At 34.5% G+C, this 20,381-nt stretch overlaps 1 protein-coding gene across 4 annotated transcripts in view; it reads right to left on the minus strand.

The window, feature by feature from the left end:
- Positions 1-601: 601 nt before the first annotated feature.
- Positions 602-20,381, minus strand: part of LOC144434765 (mannose-1-phosphate guanylyltransferase regulatory subunit alpha-A-like) — a 162,097-nt gene continuing 142,317 nt past the window's right edge. For 2 of the 4 annotated variants that reach the window (XM_078123249.1, XM_078123246.1), the window contains one exon: positions 602-2,749. In XM_078123249.1, the coding sequence (XP_077979375.1) occupies positions 2,649-2,749 (101 nt within the window). In that variant the 3' untranslated portion in view covers positions 602-2,648. Of the gene's footprint in view, positions 2,750-10,505; positions 12,090-20,381 lie in introns of those variants that run through there. The other 2 variants (XM_078123248.1, XM_078123247.1) reach the window with 2 other exon arrangements.

A 20,381-nucleotide genomic window follows, 5' to 3' on the forward strand; every position in this document is an offset into this window, starting at 1 on the left:
ATCATGTATTCAATAAATCGATTGATCAATCAATCAATTAAATGCCTGCTTGTCCTTGTGCTTAAAGCTGTATCTTCTGAGGGAATATCCTTTATCCTGTCTCTTTTCAACTGCAACTGTAATTTTATTTCTGTATGCAAGAGCTTATACTTGTTACCTATTCCCTGTATTTACAAGGTTTTATTGTTAGATCCAGTGAGCTTCCACGTATTTATTTATTTATTTTTGTTACCAATATATCTTTATCTCTTCATTTACATAAGATTGTATTTGCTGTTGTTATGGTGAAAGTCAAAATTTGTCTTAATTATTTGCATGTCTGGTCCATGGACTTTGATTAGTTCCTACAATTACTACGGAACTAATTCATGGCCTGCACCAGAAATATTCTTTATTATATGTTATGTATATTGGACCACCCCATTATGCATTTTTTCAATGGAGAAAGTGATGGTGACGTAGTGGTCCATATATTCCAGTACAGACCGGAACTTTTTTCATATTGACTGAAATCAACTTGGAACTATTTTGACATGCAGAAACAAAACGCACACTTCTGTACATCAAAATCAACATTTATTTGTGAGGAATACACATTTATAAATGAAAATTCTGCCATAAAACTACTCACACTACTAAAATGGCATCGGAATTACTAAATTACTTTGCAAAAATGTCAGTTCGTATAAACTTTGTATTGTCATTGTTGGGGTCGTCGCACTCTGCGACAGTTCACACTGCTTGCAGCATGAGATATTTGAAAGAACGGCAAGCTTTTCAAAATAACTGATCCCACGACATGTCACTTAACAATTTTGATGGCAACACTGCTATTTTGTACATGTAGCATGTGTAATATGAGAATCCAGTGTTTTGAAGTTATCCTGAACACAACGATGGCAACCAAAATGGTTAACATGCAACTTTGTTTGACATTATGCAAATTTGTTGACAATACAATGATGTGTTCAAATATAGTAATCCGATGCTATGTTACATTAACTGTAAAATCTTGAAAAATCGCACCTCTAGTAGTAAATTCATTATATCCATCAGTGCAAGGATTCGATCAGCACTCCGCTACACGTCGTGCGGATCATATCCTTGCACCTCAGGCATATAATGGCAATGATATATATATTCTGTTGCTTTCAAAGTTTGTGTACATATTTGTCTTGTCTGGTGGAATAAATTTCAATTCAATTCATTATTAAACAAGTGCAATGACAGCCGCCACTCTACACCAAAACTTGTCAACACCATGTCAGACGGGCCAGAAAAAAACAGAGATAAACCTTTGTGGTCAAAACTCGAAAATACTCTGAATGCTGATCCATTTGCCATGCAAGATAGGGCTCAAGGTGTTGACCTCACCACATTGCCACAAAACTTCTGAAAACAAGTGTCAGTGCAAGAAATCACTAAAAAATTATATAGTTTCAAACTTCTGATTCTGAAGTGAGGGTGACTCTAAAATCAAAACAAATAACAGCATTCATAGTATGTAAACAGTGGAATAACAGTGTCACCCTTTTCTACATTCAGTTAGTTCATATGACACCCTCTGACAGCCACCACTCTATAGCATTTAATGGAATGACAGCATTGGAAAAACTAATGACACACACACATACACAATATTGACAGTATGTCAAGAGTTTAAGTAGCACCCCGTGCACTGTTAAGCAAGTGGAATGACAGAATTTCCAATGCTCTGAAAAACAAATGACAGCATTTACAGTATGTAAATAGTGGAGTAACACCTTTTACTATATGCCGTGTGTGTGTGTACGTGTTTGATATGTATCATGTATCTGTCTGTGTTGTTTGTCTGTGTCTGTCTGTCTGTGTTGTCTGTCCGTGTCTGTGTTGTGTTAAACTATAAAATGATCAATGAGTAAACAGTTTTAAAAATCAATAAATATGTTGACAGTAATCAAAGAGACTGTAGATTATACATTATGCAAGTATCATCAATAAAAGTATAACATTATTCACCAATGCCTTAGCAACCACTTTAATGTTGTCTTAATGTAAAAGATTGGGGAAAAATATGCTTACAACCATATGTGACAATGAAAAATTGATCAAGGATTTCCTTACACAGTAATACATGCTTCATAATGAGAATATTTACATTTAATTTAATTTTATCAACATCTGTTACAACTATCGGTATTGTACTATTGTTTGTTTGATATTTTCTTAAAAGATTCTTGTTATTATCAAATAGAAATGTAAGGTACATTTTAAGGCAAATATACACACAAGTCAGTACCAGTAAAATTGTTACTGAAGCCCTACATCAAAACTGAAGACAAATATCGAAAAAACAAAAGAACTTCAGTGATAGTCCACTGGGGCAGTACTGATAGATTGTAACAGTGTTCATTGTTGTGTGTCATGCAATGTTGGGATGTCCATCTTAAACCCCCAATCTCTAAATCATGGAATGGAATTCTCATTTGATACTTGATTTGGTAGACTTTACCATTATTTACAAGGGGTGAATTAATATCACTAAATGTTCATTAGCCAACCATAATATCCACATGAGACCCCTTTTTCACAATAAAATCATGCCAAATGAATGGAGTTATCATTGCTAGTAATGACAATAGTGGACTTTACCATTATTTTCAGGGGTGTTACAAGATAATTTGGTTCTTGTAACCTTGACCAAGACTCTTGTCAGGTAGTACAACAGAGTTTAGAATGATCACTTCTGCAGGAATAGTTACATTTTTACCTGTAAATAAAATGTTCAACATAAACAAATTTATAGAAGTTGTATAAATTTTGCTATTATTCTTTGGTAGATAATACCAATATTCATACACTGTAGTTATTTCTACAATGTGATAAATTAGTAAGCATGGTCACATTCTAACGATCAACACAGTTTGTGCACCATACACTGTGATGCAAGCCATGCTACATTACTATATGACTATAAGCAAAAACAAACACAATTGTTATTATTAAGAGAGAAAACAAGACTTGTGGAAAGAATTACTACTTAAATCATTTATATTGTACTGTATGGTATATTCAGCAGATTTGATTGGAATTCTCAATGACACAAAATAAATGTCATGTGATTACTAATGTCATAGGACTCGAAACAAATATCATATTACATGATTCAAAAGGAATGTCATGTGATTACTCATATCATAGGACTCGTGACAAATATCATATTACATGATTCAAAATAAATGTCATGTGATTACTAATGTCATAGGACTTGAAACAAATATATTACATGATTCAAAAGGAATGTCATGTGATTACTAATGTCATAGGACTCGAAACAAATATCATATTACATGATTCAAAATAAATGTCATGTGATTACTAATGTCATAGGACTCGTAACAAATATCATATTACATGATTCAAAATAAATGTCATGTGATTACTAATGTCATAGGACTCGTAACAAATATCATATTACATGATTCAAAATAAATGTCATGTGATTACTCATATCATAGGACTCGTAACAAATATCATATTACATGATTCAAAATAAATGTCATGTGATTACTAATGTCATAGGACTCGAAACAAATATCATATTACATGATTCAAAAGGAATGTCATGTGATTACTCATATCATAGGACTCGTGACAAATATCATATTACATGATTCAAAATAAATGTCATGTGATTACTAATGTCATAGGACTTGAAACAAATATATTACATGATTCAAAATAAATGTCATGTGATTACTAATGTCATAGGACTCGAAACAAATATCATATTACATGATTCAAAAGGAATGTCATGTGATTACTAATGTCATAGGACTTGAAACAAATATCATATTACATGATTCAAAAGGAATGTCATGTGATTACTAATGTCATAGGACTCGAAACAAATATATTACATGATTCAAAAGGAATGTCATGTGATTACTGTCATAGGACTCGAAACAAATATATTACATGATTCAAAAGGAATGTCATGTGACAAAATCAAAGAACACATCATTATCTTGCAGTACTACACACACACACACACACACACACACCATCATTAATGAAAACATAGATTTGACTTGTCACACATACTTCAGGTAGTTTAGGTATAATTTCATACATAACAATACTACAGTGAAAATGACATTGTGAATGGTATCCCTGTCTTAACTAACGTGTGTCCAATTTAACCCAAAATTTGACATTTATGAGAAGGGTATGCAATCCATTTATTGGTGATGGAAAAAGTCAAACAAACAAATGGATCATAACATGAATACCAGAATTAAACTGAATGCCTACCATAAGGGTAGCCTTGCAATTTCACGATTTATGCAAGAAATTTAGCTCTACATCTGTGATTTTTTCAAGACACAGTGAAAGTTAGTTGTCAAAAATGTTGTTCAAATGCCCGCTTCCTATTCTCAACACAGGAAAGCTTGCTATCCTCACCTTTACTCGACTTTCATGATCCCCTACATACCCCGGGATATGTACACCCATTTCCATGGCAAATAATAAACGAAATTCAAAACCTCATAACATTGCTATTACACATCAGAAAGTTTACATACTTCATGATAAACACCCTAACACTTTCACAACAATACAGTGAAGTAATACAGTATTAGTGCCCTACTTCGTCCCTGCGTAAAGTGTATACATTCTTGTTTCAACCGAGATTGACAGACGCACCATCTGCTCCAAATCCTATAAGTTTCTGCTTCTAACTTTCATCAACTTTGTCACATATAATTTTTGTCGCACTAACACCACCATCGGCATGTGCATGTTGAAGTTCCTTCTGTCCCACTAAATTCACAATGACTTTACAAGCTGGTTTGTCTACTTGTCACATGTACACTATTTCACACTCCTGCATAACTCTATCACTGTCGCCATCAATCAAAATAGAAATATATTTAGCTTCGTTTCTGATATTGTTAGCCAAGGCATTCCTGATTCATTCAGCAATTGTTCCAATCATCTTTGAGCACTTGTGAGTGTTATCATAGGTTGGATTTAATACCGATGTTCACCATTTTTTCTGAGCAGTAGCAATAACACGGAAATAGTGAAAATGGAAGTTCTTGTTTCTCTATCAGATAGACGATATTTATCTTTATTTTCATTTCTGGTATTTTGTTAGCACCATTTGTGATGAAGTAGATTAGTTACATAGGAATTTGAGACCCATATTACAAAGTATTTCAATTTTGTTACAAAATACTAGAAGTTAATTGATGTTTAGAGAATTAAGTAGTTATAATCCCTCGGTACATAGGAAGTGTACTTAACCGTGAATGACACCTTGGGGTGATGTCAATGGGATAGGTCTTGACAAGCATTCCAAATGATAGAGATATTAGATATCAACACTAGAGCCGATTTACATAATTTAATATGCGGATTCAACCATAATAGTTAGAGTATTCAGGTGATGACGACTATCCAATTGGTAGCATGCCAACTCTTTAGGGAGGTGTTGAGATTCTTACTAGTTTTAAATACTTGTGTTTTTATGTTAGATTTGGATTTAGAGTTCACATGGAATAATAAATCAAGTCTCCTTCCAGTGAATAGCTGTTGTGCTATATGCTGTGAGATTTGTCATCCCTTCCTGTGTAACTGACTGTTTGGTAACGCTTGATAGTTAAGATCCATGTATAAACTCAGCTTGTATCACTTTCATGAACCTTTAGTTCACTGGTATCATAAATTTTGTATTTGAAAGTGGCCATATGGATGAGAATTTGGTATTTATTTTGGATTTTTATTTGATAAAACAGCTTCACTATCATGTTTTTCTACTTGAAAATATAATGCGAAAGAACATATACCAAGTCCATGTTCATAACTCAATACATTGCATAAAGATGCAAAAAGTGTAAAAAGTTTGTTATTGTACGTACAATAACAAACATTTTACACATTGTTTAATGTTTTGCCGTTTATTGAGATGTGAACATGGACTTGGTATATGTTATTTCACATTATTTTTTCAAGTAGAAAAACATAGTGAAGCTGTTTTATCAAATAAAAATCCAAAATAAATACCAAATTCTCATCCATATGGCCACTTTAAACACATGTACACCCAATTTGTGACCAACACATTTCTCCTTACCAGAAATCACACTATTTCTTTTTTGATCAGCATATGAAATAAGAAAATAGCACAATGGCGGTGAACCACAACTGTACAGTTTTTAAAAATGTATACCCACATGTTGAGCCATGCTAGGTATAGGTGTTCATTTACTAATGACTACCCAGTTGCCTATCCAACCCTGTTGTTAACTGCAATATACATAATCGTTTGGCTGTTGCTATGGGCATGGTCTTGTTGCTAGGTACATTTAAGGACGTGGTAGCGCTTGCTAGGGCCATTTGTATCAAAATGTTTTGAAGACAATCTGCAGAATAACACTTCTAGAAACATCTCACCAAGTTTCAGTCTCACTGACCAAGTACTTTTTGTGATAAAAGTTTTTGACCAAAATCCACATTTTTACACCTAATTAGCATATCACTGATGAGATCATTACATACTTAATATTTCTTCATCTATACACCCCCAGATGCATCCCCATTAAATTTCAGCCCATCTGCTCCGTAGGTTTGGAATTAAAGATCTTTGACCAAAAAATTCACATTTTTAGCCCGAATTTGCATATTACTTACAGAATCATCATGTCATGAACAAATCTTACAACACGCCAAGAACGTTCCTGGCCACCAAATTTCAGACCAATCTGCCAAGTAGTTTTAGAGTTTTTTTTTGTTTTTTTTTTTACCAAAAATGACATTTTTGACCCAAATCACATACCTGTGATGTGATCATTTTGTTTGGTATAATTTCCCAACTAGACACCAAAAGTATTCTCCCCACCAAATACCGAGGCAATTGGTCTGGCAGTTTTTGAGCTTGTCGTCCACACACACAGACATCGCACTATGCCTATAGCACTGTACAACCGACATTTGTAATAATTGCCGAAATTTGTAATAACGCCGATATTTGTAATAAAAATCACGTTTTTCATGTAATAAAACCGACATTTGTAATAATTGCCGAAATTTGTAATAATTTCTATGAACGACAAATGTAATAAAAATTGCCGATATTTGTAATAAATTTCAGGAAAAAAATGTAATAAAACTGCCGAAATTTGTAATAAAAAATTACATTGAGGAGGGTCCTTCCTTTCACACTAAAACATGGGTTATCTAAATAAAGAAATACAAGATTGCAAAAACATCACGTCAAACGAAAGTAGATTTAACAAGCATTAATTGAATTGATTAATATAATAATTAATTGAACAATTAAACAAGTTATTATTATTTCAATCAATCCGCATATATGTTTGTATGTATGTATGTATGTATGTATGTATGCATGCATGCATGTATGTATGTATGTATGTATGTATGTATGGTATGGTATGTGATGAGGAAGTGTAAGAATGATTCAACAAACAAACGAACGAATTAACGAACAAAGAAATGGATGAATGAATGAATGAACGAACGAACGAACAAATTAATTAATTAGTTAATGGATGGGTGGATGCCATTCATTTGAAGGAACTAATTAATTAATTGATGGATGGATGGATGGATGAATGAATGAATGAATGAATGAATGAATGCATGAATGAATGAATGAATGAATGAACGAATTAATTAATGGATGGTTGGATGGATGGATGAATGAATGACTGACTGAATGAATGTACACTGTGTAATTCTTAGCGGAGTTTTGTTATATTTTGCAAGCTGCCGGGGATACTGAGCAATTCGACAGAATATATTAGAAAATATGTGTTTGCATGACATTTACATGAAATTTGTGAGCTTTGTCGCCACTAATGTGTATCGATTTGACTTATACCATCAATGTTTGAGTACAGCATCCCCCTTAAATATCATTACAGTGATTTTCTATTCTTCGTCAGTCTATTCAATTTTAGTGGCGTTTTCGAGGATGTGCATGGTTTAGTGAGCTGTGCACTATAGGTAGTAGTTCATCATTTTAAATCTGATAGGGAAGGGATTTCAGGGATAGTTGACCAGTAGAGCCTGGAATGAGTTCATGAGTTCTGATTTAGATGAAAGACAGAAAAAAGGGGAGAATAACGTCTCCCCAATCCCTTTCTCTAAAATAATGAAATCTTATCTCCATTTCAATTAAATCATTATTTTGTGTATTTCAATTTTGAACTTGTAGAAGGTTTTATAATAGCACAGCCAAATGTTGTTGTGGCCACTATATATAACATTACAACTTGTTTTGTATATTTACAAAGACTTGTATCAATTACGAATATACTTGTAATAAAGATGTTGAAAACTTGTAATAAAATTGCCGACATTTGTAATAAACTGACGACATTTGTATTAATAAAATTGCGGACATTTGTAATAAACTGACGACATTTGTATTAATAAAATTGCGGACATTTGTAATAAACGATTGACATTTGTAATAAAATTGCCGACATTTGTAATAAACTAATGACATTTGTAATAAAATTGCCAACATTTGTAATAACATTGCCGACATTTGTAATAAACTAACGACATTTGTAATAAAATTACTGACATTTGTAATAAACTAACGACATTTGTAATAAAATTGCCGACATTTGTAATAAACTAACGACATTTGTAATAAAATTGACGACATTTGTAATAAAATTGCCGACATTTGTAATAAACTAACGACATTTGTAATACAATTGACGACATTTGTAATAAACTAAAGACATTTGTAACACAATTGCCGACATTTGTAACGACATTTGAAGTAAAACTGACAATACAAATTTACAATCAATGCCTCATCTTCACCAATCCTAGATTTCAACAAATTAAACACCTGGATCTAAGAAACTTTATTAAAATTCCATGTGTAAGAACTTATTCTACAAGTTAAGCCAGGGAAGTTTTGCGTCGGTATTTAGCACCAAAAATTGATACAGAACTATATTGTTATGTATTTACTTCTATGATTCAACTCCAAAATTCGAGTTTATCGTTGGTTGGCCTGTCATAGGCTTGTGTTAATAAAACCATCAAGCAAATATTGGCAAGTGATTATGTTTCTTTTTATACATAAGTACAATTAGTTCACAGACCAACAATAATCGAAAATGGAAACTGGTGTGTGTGTCGCTAGACTTTGGTGAGATATAGCGATATACAGTATCCATAACACCAAGTGTCCGTAATGTATGATGTCTGAAATATTCGCCTTTATGCATATTAATCTCTTCACACTCACGGACAAGAATATGTCCCTGTAGACTTATTGATATACTAACTAACTTGTTTTTAAAAATTACTCATACCAATTACTTCTCAAGCCATTATGAAGCTTTCAATTTTTTGCCCCCAAATGCACCATAAAATGGGTTGTGAAATCGCCGTTTCTAAGATTTCTAGAGAAATCAGTTTGTTGGTAGTCAACCGACCAGCTAACCAACCAACCAACACTTTGTCCGCAATGATTAAAATATATACATTCGATCATACAAGCACGAAGTGTTGATCAAGTGATGGATTGATGATGCTAGTTCGTATATTCATTCATCACTCAGAAGCCTTCACAATCACAAACAACTCATACATTCGCCGCTTGTACACTAGAGGAAGTAAGATTTAAGAACTCTAGATAAAATCAGGTTAGAAAACAGATTGAAATTACTTTTTAGCTACCCTCCATATAGTCTTGCTGCTAGACGTTCGGGCTTTCTTTCGATGCTATAACTATAAGCGAACGAAGTTCGCATGTGAGGGCTTGCTCGGATGTTCCATCCTCGATAGCGTTGTTCGGCTGTGTGTCGTATTTTATCGGAAGAACATCCGAGGACTAGCTGATAGACTACTCTCCATACGCCCGTCTTTCCATCACTCCGATCCGTCAGTCAGTCAGCCAGCCAGTCAGTCAGTCAGTCAGTCAGTCAACCAACCGACCAGCCAACCAACTAACCAACCAACAAGTTGATTGATTGATTGATTGATTGATTGATTGATTGATTGATTGACAAAGACTCAAAGATCCAAGTGGCTGACATAATTGTTGTAAATTAATTCTAGGAAGCCTGTAATGACGATATTATAAATCCCTTCTAAGTTTAGAATGAGTAACTCCATTTCTTTGAAAGTCAGAGAGGAACCCCCTTAACTTTTTTTTATTACAAATTTCGGCAGGTTTATTACATAATTTTTTCTGAAATTTATTACAAATATCGGCTATTTTTATTACAATTGTCGTTCACAGAAATTATTACAAATGTCGTCAGTTTATTACAAATATCGACAATTTATTACAAATGTCGGCAATTTTATTACAAATTTTGGTTTATTACAAATTTCGGCAATTATTACAAATGTCGGTTGTACATAGCACTACTGAAGCTTATCAGTTCAGTTGTGCCAAAAATTACAATTAAAAATTGAAATTTGTAGAGAAATGAATTTCTGTTCTATATAGAACTTTATTCAGTATAGACTTTTCCAATTAAGTGTGCCCTCTAGACATTACACACATCTGTAATGTAAATGGTCAGATGGTGGGTATGAATTCTTAATCCTCTTTCTCCCAAATCATACCCATTTTTGTAGGAACAAATACCCTTTCTGACCCCTTCTGAGAAGTAGGTTTAATTTTATAATAATGACACAACAACAGCAAGACAAAGAAAATTTTTATTACTGACCAATTAATTCAGTTATGCACAATTTGTGATGTCAAAAGAACATCTTTCTAGGTTATTTATGTAACTTCTCTTCATCACCACTAAAGGGTGTTATTTCTCTTATATACTAGCAGTCATTCTAGTACTAGTAGTAGATGCATTCATTGGAAGAGGTCTAAAAAATTTACAGTAGTCTCTAATAGCACCAATGGCATTGTAGCACAACTGTATTTGATTGTTGTTATGGACGTGGTCTTGTTGCTAGGGGTATTTGCATACATTTTTGGCATCTTTATTACCTTGCCTACCCTTTCCACTTTTCATCTTTGCAATAGAAACCATCATTTAGCTGTTGCTATCGGCATGGTCCTGTTGCTAGGCATATTTAATTACACATTTTTTTAATCTTTAGTCACTTACCTACCCATCCCTGTTGTTGTCATTGTATCTTTATAATATAAACCGTTTCACTGTTGCTAAGCGTGTGGTCATGGTTGCTAAGGCTAATTGTGTTGAAATCTTTTCAACAATAACTGCATAATAATACCTCCAGAAACATCTGCACCAAGTTTCAAGCCATTCATCATGCAGTTTCAAGATATAAGTTTTTTACCAAAATTGAGATTTTTAGACCTGATTTGCATATCTCTGATATACAGCATATCCCTGATATATGAATACAGCTTCATTTACACATCCCCAGATGCATCCCCATTAAATTTCAGCCCAATCTGCTCTGTAGTTTGGGAAATATATATTTTTGACATTTTTGGATGTAGTTTGCATATCATCATTCTTAATATAAACACCCTGAAGAAAGTTCCCACCAAATTTCAGCCTAATCTACACAATAGTTTTGCAATTAAAGATTTTCGATCACAAAGACAGATTTTTATACCTAATTTGCATATCACTGATGGGATCATACTGTCATGAAGAATTCTTATTCTAAATACCTCTATGAAGGTTCAAACCAAATTTCAGATCGATCTGCTGAGTAGTTTTGAAGTTTTTTGACCAAAAATCACATTTTCTTTACCCAAATCACACACCAGAGGTAAGATCATATTGATTTGAACAATTTCCCAACAAGACACCCAAGGTAGTACACACACCAAATATCACAGCAATCGGTCCAGTAGTTTTTTACTTTAAGTTGTTTATACACACACACACAGACAGACACTTTGCCATGCCTATGGCACTACTGAACCTTATCAGTTCAGATGTGCTAAAAATGATATGTTTCTTGCTGAAAAGTGTATGTTACGAAGGCAGTGATAAGTTACTTTTATAATAATATTTGATTTTTAACACTGTAATTTATCTCCTTATGTGGCAAGACAATGGAATTTAGAATGATAATTTCTCCCGGCACATAGACATTATTACCTGTGAATTAAAACAGAATGGTATTGGTTTGTGGTATTGGAACAAACATGATACAATACAAAACATCATACAATGTATACACAATGGTATTGGTCTGGCGTATTGGTACAGACATGATGCAATACAAACATAATTACAATTCACGCAATGGTATTGGTCTGGGGTATTGGAACAGACGTGATACAATACAAAACATACAATGTATACACAATGGTATTGGTCTGGGGTATTGGAACAGACGTGATACAATACAAAACATACAATGTATACACAATGGTATTGGTCTGGGGTATTGGAACAGACGTGATACAATACAAAACATACAATGTATACACAATGGTATTGGTCTGGGGTATTGGAACAGACGTGATACAATACAAAACATACAATGTATACACAATGGTATTGGTCTGGGGTATTGGAACAGACATGATACAATACAAACATCATACAATGCACACAAAATGGCATAGTGTACAGATATTTGCCATGTTTTACAAATTGCTGTCCTGCATGTTATGTCAATTAAAGCCATGCAAGGTCTGTACGCAGACTAATAATATGACAATTCACCACAATAAGGCATAACATGGATGACACCCATGAAGTACACATCACATCATAATAATATATCATTAATTAATGCATGTGATAAAGTGTTCACTACAACTTCTTTCATGTTGATTCAATTAATTTGCATTTGAAAAGTAAATGTTAGGTGATTGCCATGGGAGCATACTAGAACGTAAATGAAGTGGGTATTACTCTGCCACATTCAATTAAGTTACTACTGTCTCATAAAAATACCATCAATGGCGTTGTAGCACAACTGTAGTTTTTTAAAATGTTATCCATATGCTAGTCCATGCTAACAATAGGTGTTCATTTGCTGAATAACTATCCAGTTGCCGATCCAACCATGTTGCTATCTTTACGATAAATGCTATCATTTGGCTGTTGCTATGGGCGTGGTCATGTTGTTAGATATATTTGCATACATTTATGTATGTTTTTGTTCACTTGTGTATGAATTCCTGATATTGTCTTTGCAATACACGTGATCATTTGGCTGTTGCTATGGGCATGGTCTTGTTGCTAGGCAAATTTACATACATTTTTTGAATGTTTATTCAATTGTCTATTAAACCCCATTGTTATCTTTGTGAAATACACCACCGTTTGGCTGTTGCTATGGGCGTGGTCATGGTTACTAGGGTATTTGCATACATTTTTTGAATGTTTATTCATTTGTCTATTAAACCCCATTGTTATCTTTGTGAAATACACCACCGTTTGGCTGTTGCTATGGGCGTGGTCATGGTTACTAGGGTATTTGCATACATTTTTTGAATGTTTATTCATTTGTCTTTCTATTCCTGTTGTTATCTTTGCAATATATGTGATTATTTGGCTGTTGCTATGGGTGTGGTCTTGTTGCTATGCAAATTTACATACATTTTTTGAATGTTTATTCAATTGTCTATTAAACCCTATTGTTATCTTTGTGAAATACACCACCGTTTGGCTGTTGGTATGGGCGTGGTCATGGTTACTAGGGTATTTGCATACATTTTTTGAATGTTTATTCATTTGTCTATTAAACCCCATTGTTATCTTTGTGAAATACACCACCGTTTGGCTGTTGCTATGGGCGTGGTCATGGTTACTAGGGTATTTGCATACATTTTTTGAATGTTTATTCATTTGTCTTTCTATTCCTGTTGTTATCTTTGCAATATATGTGATTATTTGGCTGTTGCTATGGGTGTGGTCTTGTTGCTATGCAAATTTACATACATTTTTTGAATGTTTATTCAATTGTCTATTAAACCCTGTTGTTATCTTTGTGAAATACACCACTGTTTAGCTGTTGCTATGGGCGTGGTCATGGTTGCTAGGGTATTTGCATACATTTTTTTTTGAATGTTTACTCACTTGCCTACCAGATGATGTTGTTATTTGACCAAAATATACTGCCATTTGGTTGTTGCTAAAGGGCGTGGTCATGGTCGCTAGGGCCAATTTTGTCAAAATATTTTGACGAAAATCTGCAGAATAAGTTTCAGAAACATCTCGCCAAGTTTCAGACTCATTGACCAAGTACTTTTTGAGATATAAGTTTTTGACCAAAAATGAACATTCTTACACCTAATTTGCATATCACTCATGGAATCATTGTATGCTTAATATATCTTCGTCCATACATCTCTAGATGCATCCACATAAAATTTCAGCCCAATCTGCTCAGTAGTTTTGGAATTATAGATTTTTAACCAAAAAGACACATTTTTAGCCCTAATTTACATATCACTGATGGAATCATCATGTCATGAACAAATCTTACTTTACACCCCCTAAAGAATCTTCCCACCAAATTTCGCACCAATCTGCCTAGTAGTTTCTGAGTTTAAGTTTTTTGACCAAAAATCACATTTTTTGACCCAAATCACACACCTGTGATGCGATCATTTTGATTTGAACAATTTCCCAACTAGACACCCAAGGTAATGGACCTACCAAATATCATGGCAATCGGTTTAGCAGTTTTTGACTTTAAGTTGTTTACACACACACACACACACACACACACACACACACACACACACACACACACACACACACACACAGACAGATGCTGGGCGATCCCTATAGCACTACTGAACCTCAGTTCAGTTGTGCTAAAAATACAGACTAGAAATGCGGTTTTTCCCTTGATGTGATGGTGTCACTTATTTGCTGTAGCAGTAATCTTTTAATCCTAATTAGGGGCCATTGTTTATGTATGAAGTTGCGATGTTATGTTTCATCACCTAAAGTAACACGATATTTGGGCTTGAGTACCTGCAATAATTGTAGCGTTTGATGTGATTTTAAGACTTTTTCTTCTGTGTTTGTACTTTTTATCGTTCAGATGTTTAACTGGAAGCAAAGCTATAATTCCTGCATTAAACGTAAACGTAAATAGACGGAAGCCATTCAGATCAGAATCGCAAAGTTGGGTGATAGAGGGATTGTGGTTGGGTGGATTATTCTGCTAAATTACACCTTGCCTGCCAAAAAATCACACATTTCCTAACGCCAACATTAATTACGGAGCCTTCAAGGCCCAAGAAGTGTTCAGAGGTACCCCAATTTCTGTCAAAATCAGCAAATGTAGCACTTCAATTTCCGTCTGCCAAATGTAGCAATGCATGGCATACAGCGGGCAGTACACTGACATATCGCTCATGTTTTCCGCGTGATTTTGGTTAACACTACAGGAATTTGTAGCGTTGCTCCCCGTTAAACATCAGAACAAAAAAATGGGCATAAAAACAAGAAAAAGATCTCAAAATCACAGCAAACCCTACACTCAGCTGGGGCCAGAGATACATCCCAACTGGATGTTGACAGTCTGTCAGACGGAAAACGTGTTCCCATGTATGTACTGTAGTATACATTGCATAATGCATACTTGTAACTGTATCAGGTTGTTAGTTAAGTGTTCCGACATTTCCTAACGCTAACATTAATTACGGGTCTATGGTATTACCAAACACTACTGTTGACGTGGATTGTGACAGTGAAATGTTAGAGTTTGACTGTGAATGAAATGAAATTTTTTTGGTAACTGACTTTTATGACTCCGACAACAAGGACGACCAATATCGACATATGATCAAAGATGTATGATCGATCAAGCAACAAAATAAAAAACAAGCGACCTATCGGTCAGAATAGCTCCGCTGTTTTTTTTTTTAATTTAATTTTTTATTTTGGTGACATGTAGAAGTGCACGGTTCAGGTCTTCAGCTCTTCACTATGCAGTTTTGTTTTAGCGATGCAATAAAGTGGTTAGTGGAAACGTTTCATATGATGTCTCACTATAAAACACATTTTACACAGAAGTTGGTAATGTATTGTACTTTTATACCATAGTCACCATTTTATAACAAAAATCTACTGTTATGAAAAATTGCACACAATCTCAGAAAAAAATGACTGGGAAATGCACACAAGAAAAAGAAAAAAAGAGGATTTTGAGGTTGGCTATAAATAATTCCAGTGTCTTACAGCTGTAACCCTGGAAAATTTTAATGATGAATGAAATAAACTAGGGATCTAAAATAATTTTGAGGCAATTTCAATTTCAATTTTCTAACAAATTTACAAAGTCAACAACATTCAACTTGTACTAGTTGTGGTAGATATATATAGGGAAGAAATGTATTAATCGCCATCTTAGTTTCCGTACGGCGACAATCTCAAGTACCCGAAAGAGAGTCATTCTCAGCCATACGTTACAGTGGTAACACTCGTTCATGTTCGGTTACCTTTCACAAAGAAAACACAACGAAATGGTTGAAATGATCTTTTTTGTATTTCTTTTCATCACAACAACAAAATCTGCGTGATCAAAAGTGTTGTAAACTAAACCAGAAAGAATTATCGGACTGGCTAAACTTCCCGATGAACTGGAGTAAGGTCCTACTACTTCCAAGTAAGCCTCGATAGTACTATAGTACATGAGAAAATCGTCTCAAACTGGCGATACAACTTTCAAAATATAACTTGACATGTCTTCATTTGTTAGAGTTGTACAATTCAAGACGGGTTTTCACTCGAAAACAACAATTCTGTGAATAATGACACTCTGAACGCAGCGATTTCTCGGACGATGTTACCACTGTAACGTATGGCTGACAACGACTTGCTTCCGGGTTAGTCCCTCGTGCATAAGGGTGGATTGTCGGCGATTAATACACACATCGTCTGATATTTTAATTCACAGTGTTTCTTGTGACCGGCGCCTGTCAGCAGACTCTGCCATTTTTTTCATCATTCCATTGTATTTAAACCTTGTACTTGACATTTCGCAATATTTATATTTCTCAACAAAATACCTCAACATGCCTCACTTCGCTCGTACTCAAAGCAGCCCCGCGCGTAGTCCTGCTTGCATACGGAGGAATTCGGGACTCGATTCTGACAATTGTCCCTCCCCTCCGGTGTTTAGAGTCAAGTCAGTAATACAGACTCGTGCACCCGAGGACTACCCCGCGCGGTATGATCACTGACACTGATGACATGATGAGAGAGAACCTTTTCGGATTTACATGTAAAACGGGGAAAGATACGCAAAACATAATGCAAAGTCTGAAGCCAAATTAAAGTTGTAATTATTTTAATTATTTTTACTTGCCAAATATTTGCATTTTGGAAAGGCAAGACACGTTCATGTCATTTAACTTTACATGTGAACTGTCGGCCATAACTTCAACCGCATGCCTGGCATGCCCTTCCTTACGCAAGTTGTCTGAATTCTGGTTCACTGTCATTCCAAATTGCACGACAATATAGAATTAACCACAAGTTACATGTTATCTGAAAACATCACACTTTTATAGTGGGTCTGAAGTGTGATTTTAGTGAGTACCAAGAACGTCCTGTGTTGATACTCAAGATACTTGCTGTGGAAAATCGCTCGGTCGAATGAGGTCACCTCCAGCTTCTGGTCGAATCAGGATAGAGTATGCAAATGAGGATGTTGCGGACTGGCTGATTATGTAGAAGGGTGCAGAATTGGATTTGAAGTTTACAACCCTGTTTCGAACAAACGCTTGTCATTTGGGCGCCCAATGCGTAGAATTATGACTTTAGCACATATTACATTGCTTGTTTGACGTCAATAGTGTCTTTTGAAAAGTGGCAGTTTACTTAAAGTCTCGTCGACTGATTTCCAATATGGCGTCGGTCATTATGCTCATTAACATATTCATTTTTTTTTTCAAATTACAAAAAAAACACATAAAAAATAAAAATGAGGATGTGCTGACTTGAAATTAACAAATCTGAGTAAGCTACCCCCTGCGCATCAACACGCCAGATATCAAAGCAATCTAATAAGAGGTTTTCAAGGAGTTGATGAAAATGACATTTTATGAAAAAAAATCATAAAAAATTGAAAATGGCACAGATCAACTTGGCATGAACAAATCTGAATAGCCTCCCCCCAGGGAACATGCACACCAAATACCTAAGAATACTGACTGTCACTTCCGGAGAAAATAATGAAAATATAAAAGTTTGACGGACACCTATGATTCACTCTACTCTCTATACCTCAATACCCACCTATACCTAAAGCTACGCTTTCAGCTTTCGCTGACAGCGGAGCTAAAAACTTACGGGCTACAAGCAAGGGACAATAGTAGAGTCGAAGTGTAGTTTATTTTTTCTTCCGTAGAGAAGAGATGTATTAGTGGGTAAAAAGCTGTGTCTGTGTCTGTCTGTGTCATCATTTTCTCCAAAACGGCTGGCTCAATTCAAACAAAATTTTGTACACATGTTCCATAGGGTAATGGCAAGAATTGATTAGGTTTTCGTAAACATTGCACACTTCTAATTCATTATAACTTGGTACATACATTTGCGATACCAAAGCACACCTGTGCTGAAAATATTACTAATGTAGCTTTTAGTTTTAATAAATTATTGGCATATTTTCAGTAGGCCACAAAAAAGAAAAAAATACTTTCTGGTCAGGAAATGTTGTCTAAAGTGGTGTGACTTTATCACTATTTTCTAAAAAAACGACTGGCTCAATTCAAACAAAATTTATTGTATGTGTTCTGTAAGATAGTGACAAGAACTGATAAGGTTTAGGTAAACATCCCATGAATATTAACAGGCAGGAAAGGAAAAAATAGTTTCTCGTCAGGAAAGTGGTGCGACGATGCGATTATTTTTTTTACATTCTCAACAAATGTTAATCAATCTACTTATCATTGCAGTTACTGTTCTTTTTATTTAGTACTTTACAGCAAGTGTGTATGTGGTGCAGATGTCATAGGCTAGTTCATGATTAATTTTGCAGTTGTCTTCACTGGTGGCAATTTATGAGTGCTATGCTACAACATTCTGTAAAACTTCACATCACTAACAGCAATGGGCAAATAGCAATCAATGAGAAAAAATAACTTATTGCATATGTTCTGTTGTATTCCAACAATTGTCTGTAGGAACGACAATCTCAAAACATTCAGTTTAAATCTGGTAATCCCTGGCCTACAGTTAGTATCCATTTTTCAAATGAACTTTCAGCAAAATGTAGCATATGTACAACAGCTAGTATATCAATGGACAACTCGATAATTCATGTTCTGATTTATCCAAGGGAAAAGACCTATAACCTATCATATTTGAATTCCAGTGTCAAAATCCTTGTAAATATCATATTATGTATTCATAAATAAAAGTTGCTAGGAACAAGCAACTTCAACAGAGCATAACTCATCTGAAACTGCAGTTATTTTTATTCTGACTGTGTGACGGTCTTCGTTTCCGGTCATAGACTACACTTACTAACCGTTGACCATTGTGACTACAAGAACTTTGCAGATATTATTTGTATATAGTATTAATACCAAATGCATATATTTAGTAAATTTGACCAAAAATGACATTTTTTTATTTTTTTTCACCCAAAATTGACATTTTTGACAAAAATCTTGAGGTTTTCAAGATCTCAGTAGATGTTTATTGCTTGTTGTATACTTATAACAAATATGGATACTTGAAACAAAATTAACATTAAATATTTGGTAAATTTGACCAAAAATGTCATTTTTAGCACAACTTAACTGATAAGGTTCGGTAGTGCTCTAGGCATGGCAAAGTGTCTGTCTGTCTGTCTGTCTGTTTGGATATGTGTGTGTGTCGATTGCCTTGATATTTGGTGTGTGTATTACCATTGTTGTCTAGTTGGGAAATTGTTCAAATCAAAATGATCTCACCTCTGACGTGTGATTTGGGTCAAAAAACTTGAACTCAAAAACTACTTGGCAGATTGGTCTGAAATTTGGTGGGAACATTGAGTTGTGCTAAAAATGTATGCAACTGTACCTAGCAACAAAACCATGCCCATAGCATATATTGCGAAGATAACAAGAGGGATTAATAGACAATTGAATAGACATTAAAAAAAATGTATGTAAATATGCCTAGCAATAAGACCACACCATAGCAATGGCCAAATGATCATGTACATTGCAAAGATAATATCAGGAATTCATACACAAGTGAACAAAAACATACAGAAATGTATGCAAATATATGTAACAACATGACCACACCCATAGCAACAGCCAAATGATAGCATATATCATAAAGATAGCAATATGGTTGGATAGGCAACTGGATAGTCATTCAGCAAATGAACACCTATTGTTAGCATGGACTAGCAGATGGATAAACATTTTTCAAAAGTGTATAGTTGTGCTACAACGAAATTGGCAGTATTTTTTTTGAATG

The sequence above is a fragment of the Glandiceps talaboti genome, chromosome 5 (assembly GCF_964340395.1).
Source record: "Glandiceps talaboti chromosome 5, keGlaTala1.1, whole genome shotgun sequence".
NCBI classification, from domain to species: Eukaryota; Metazoa; Hemichordata; class Enteropneusta; family Spengelidae; genus Glandiceps; species Glandiceps talaboti.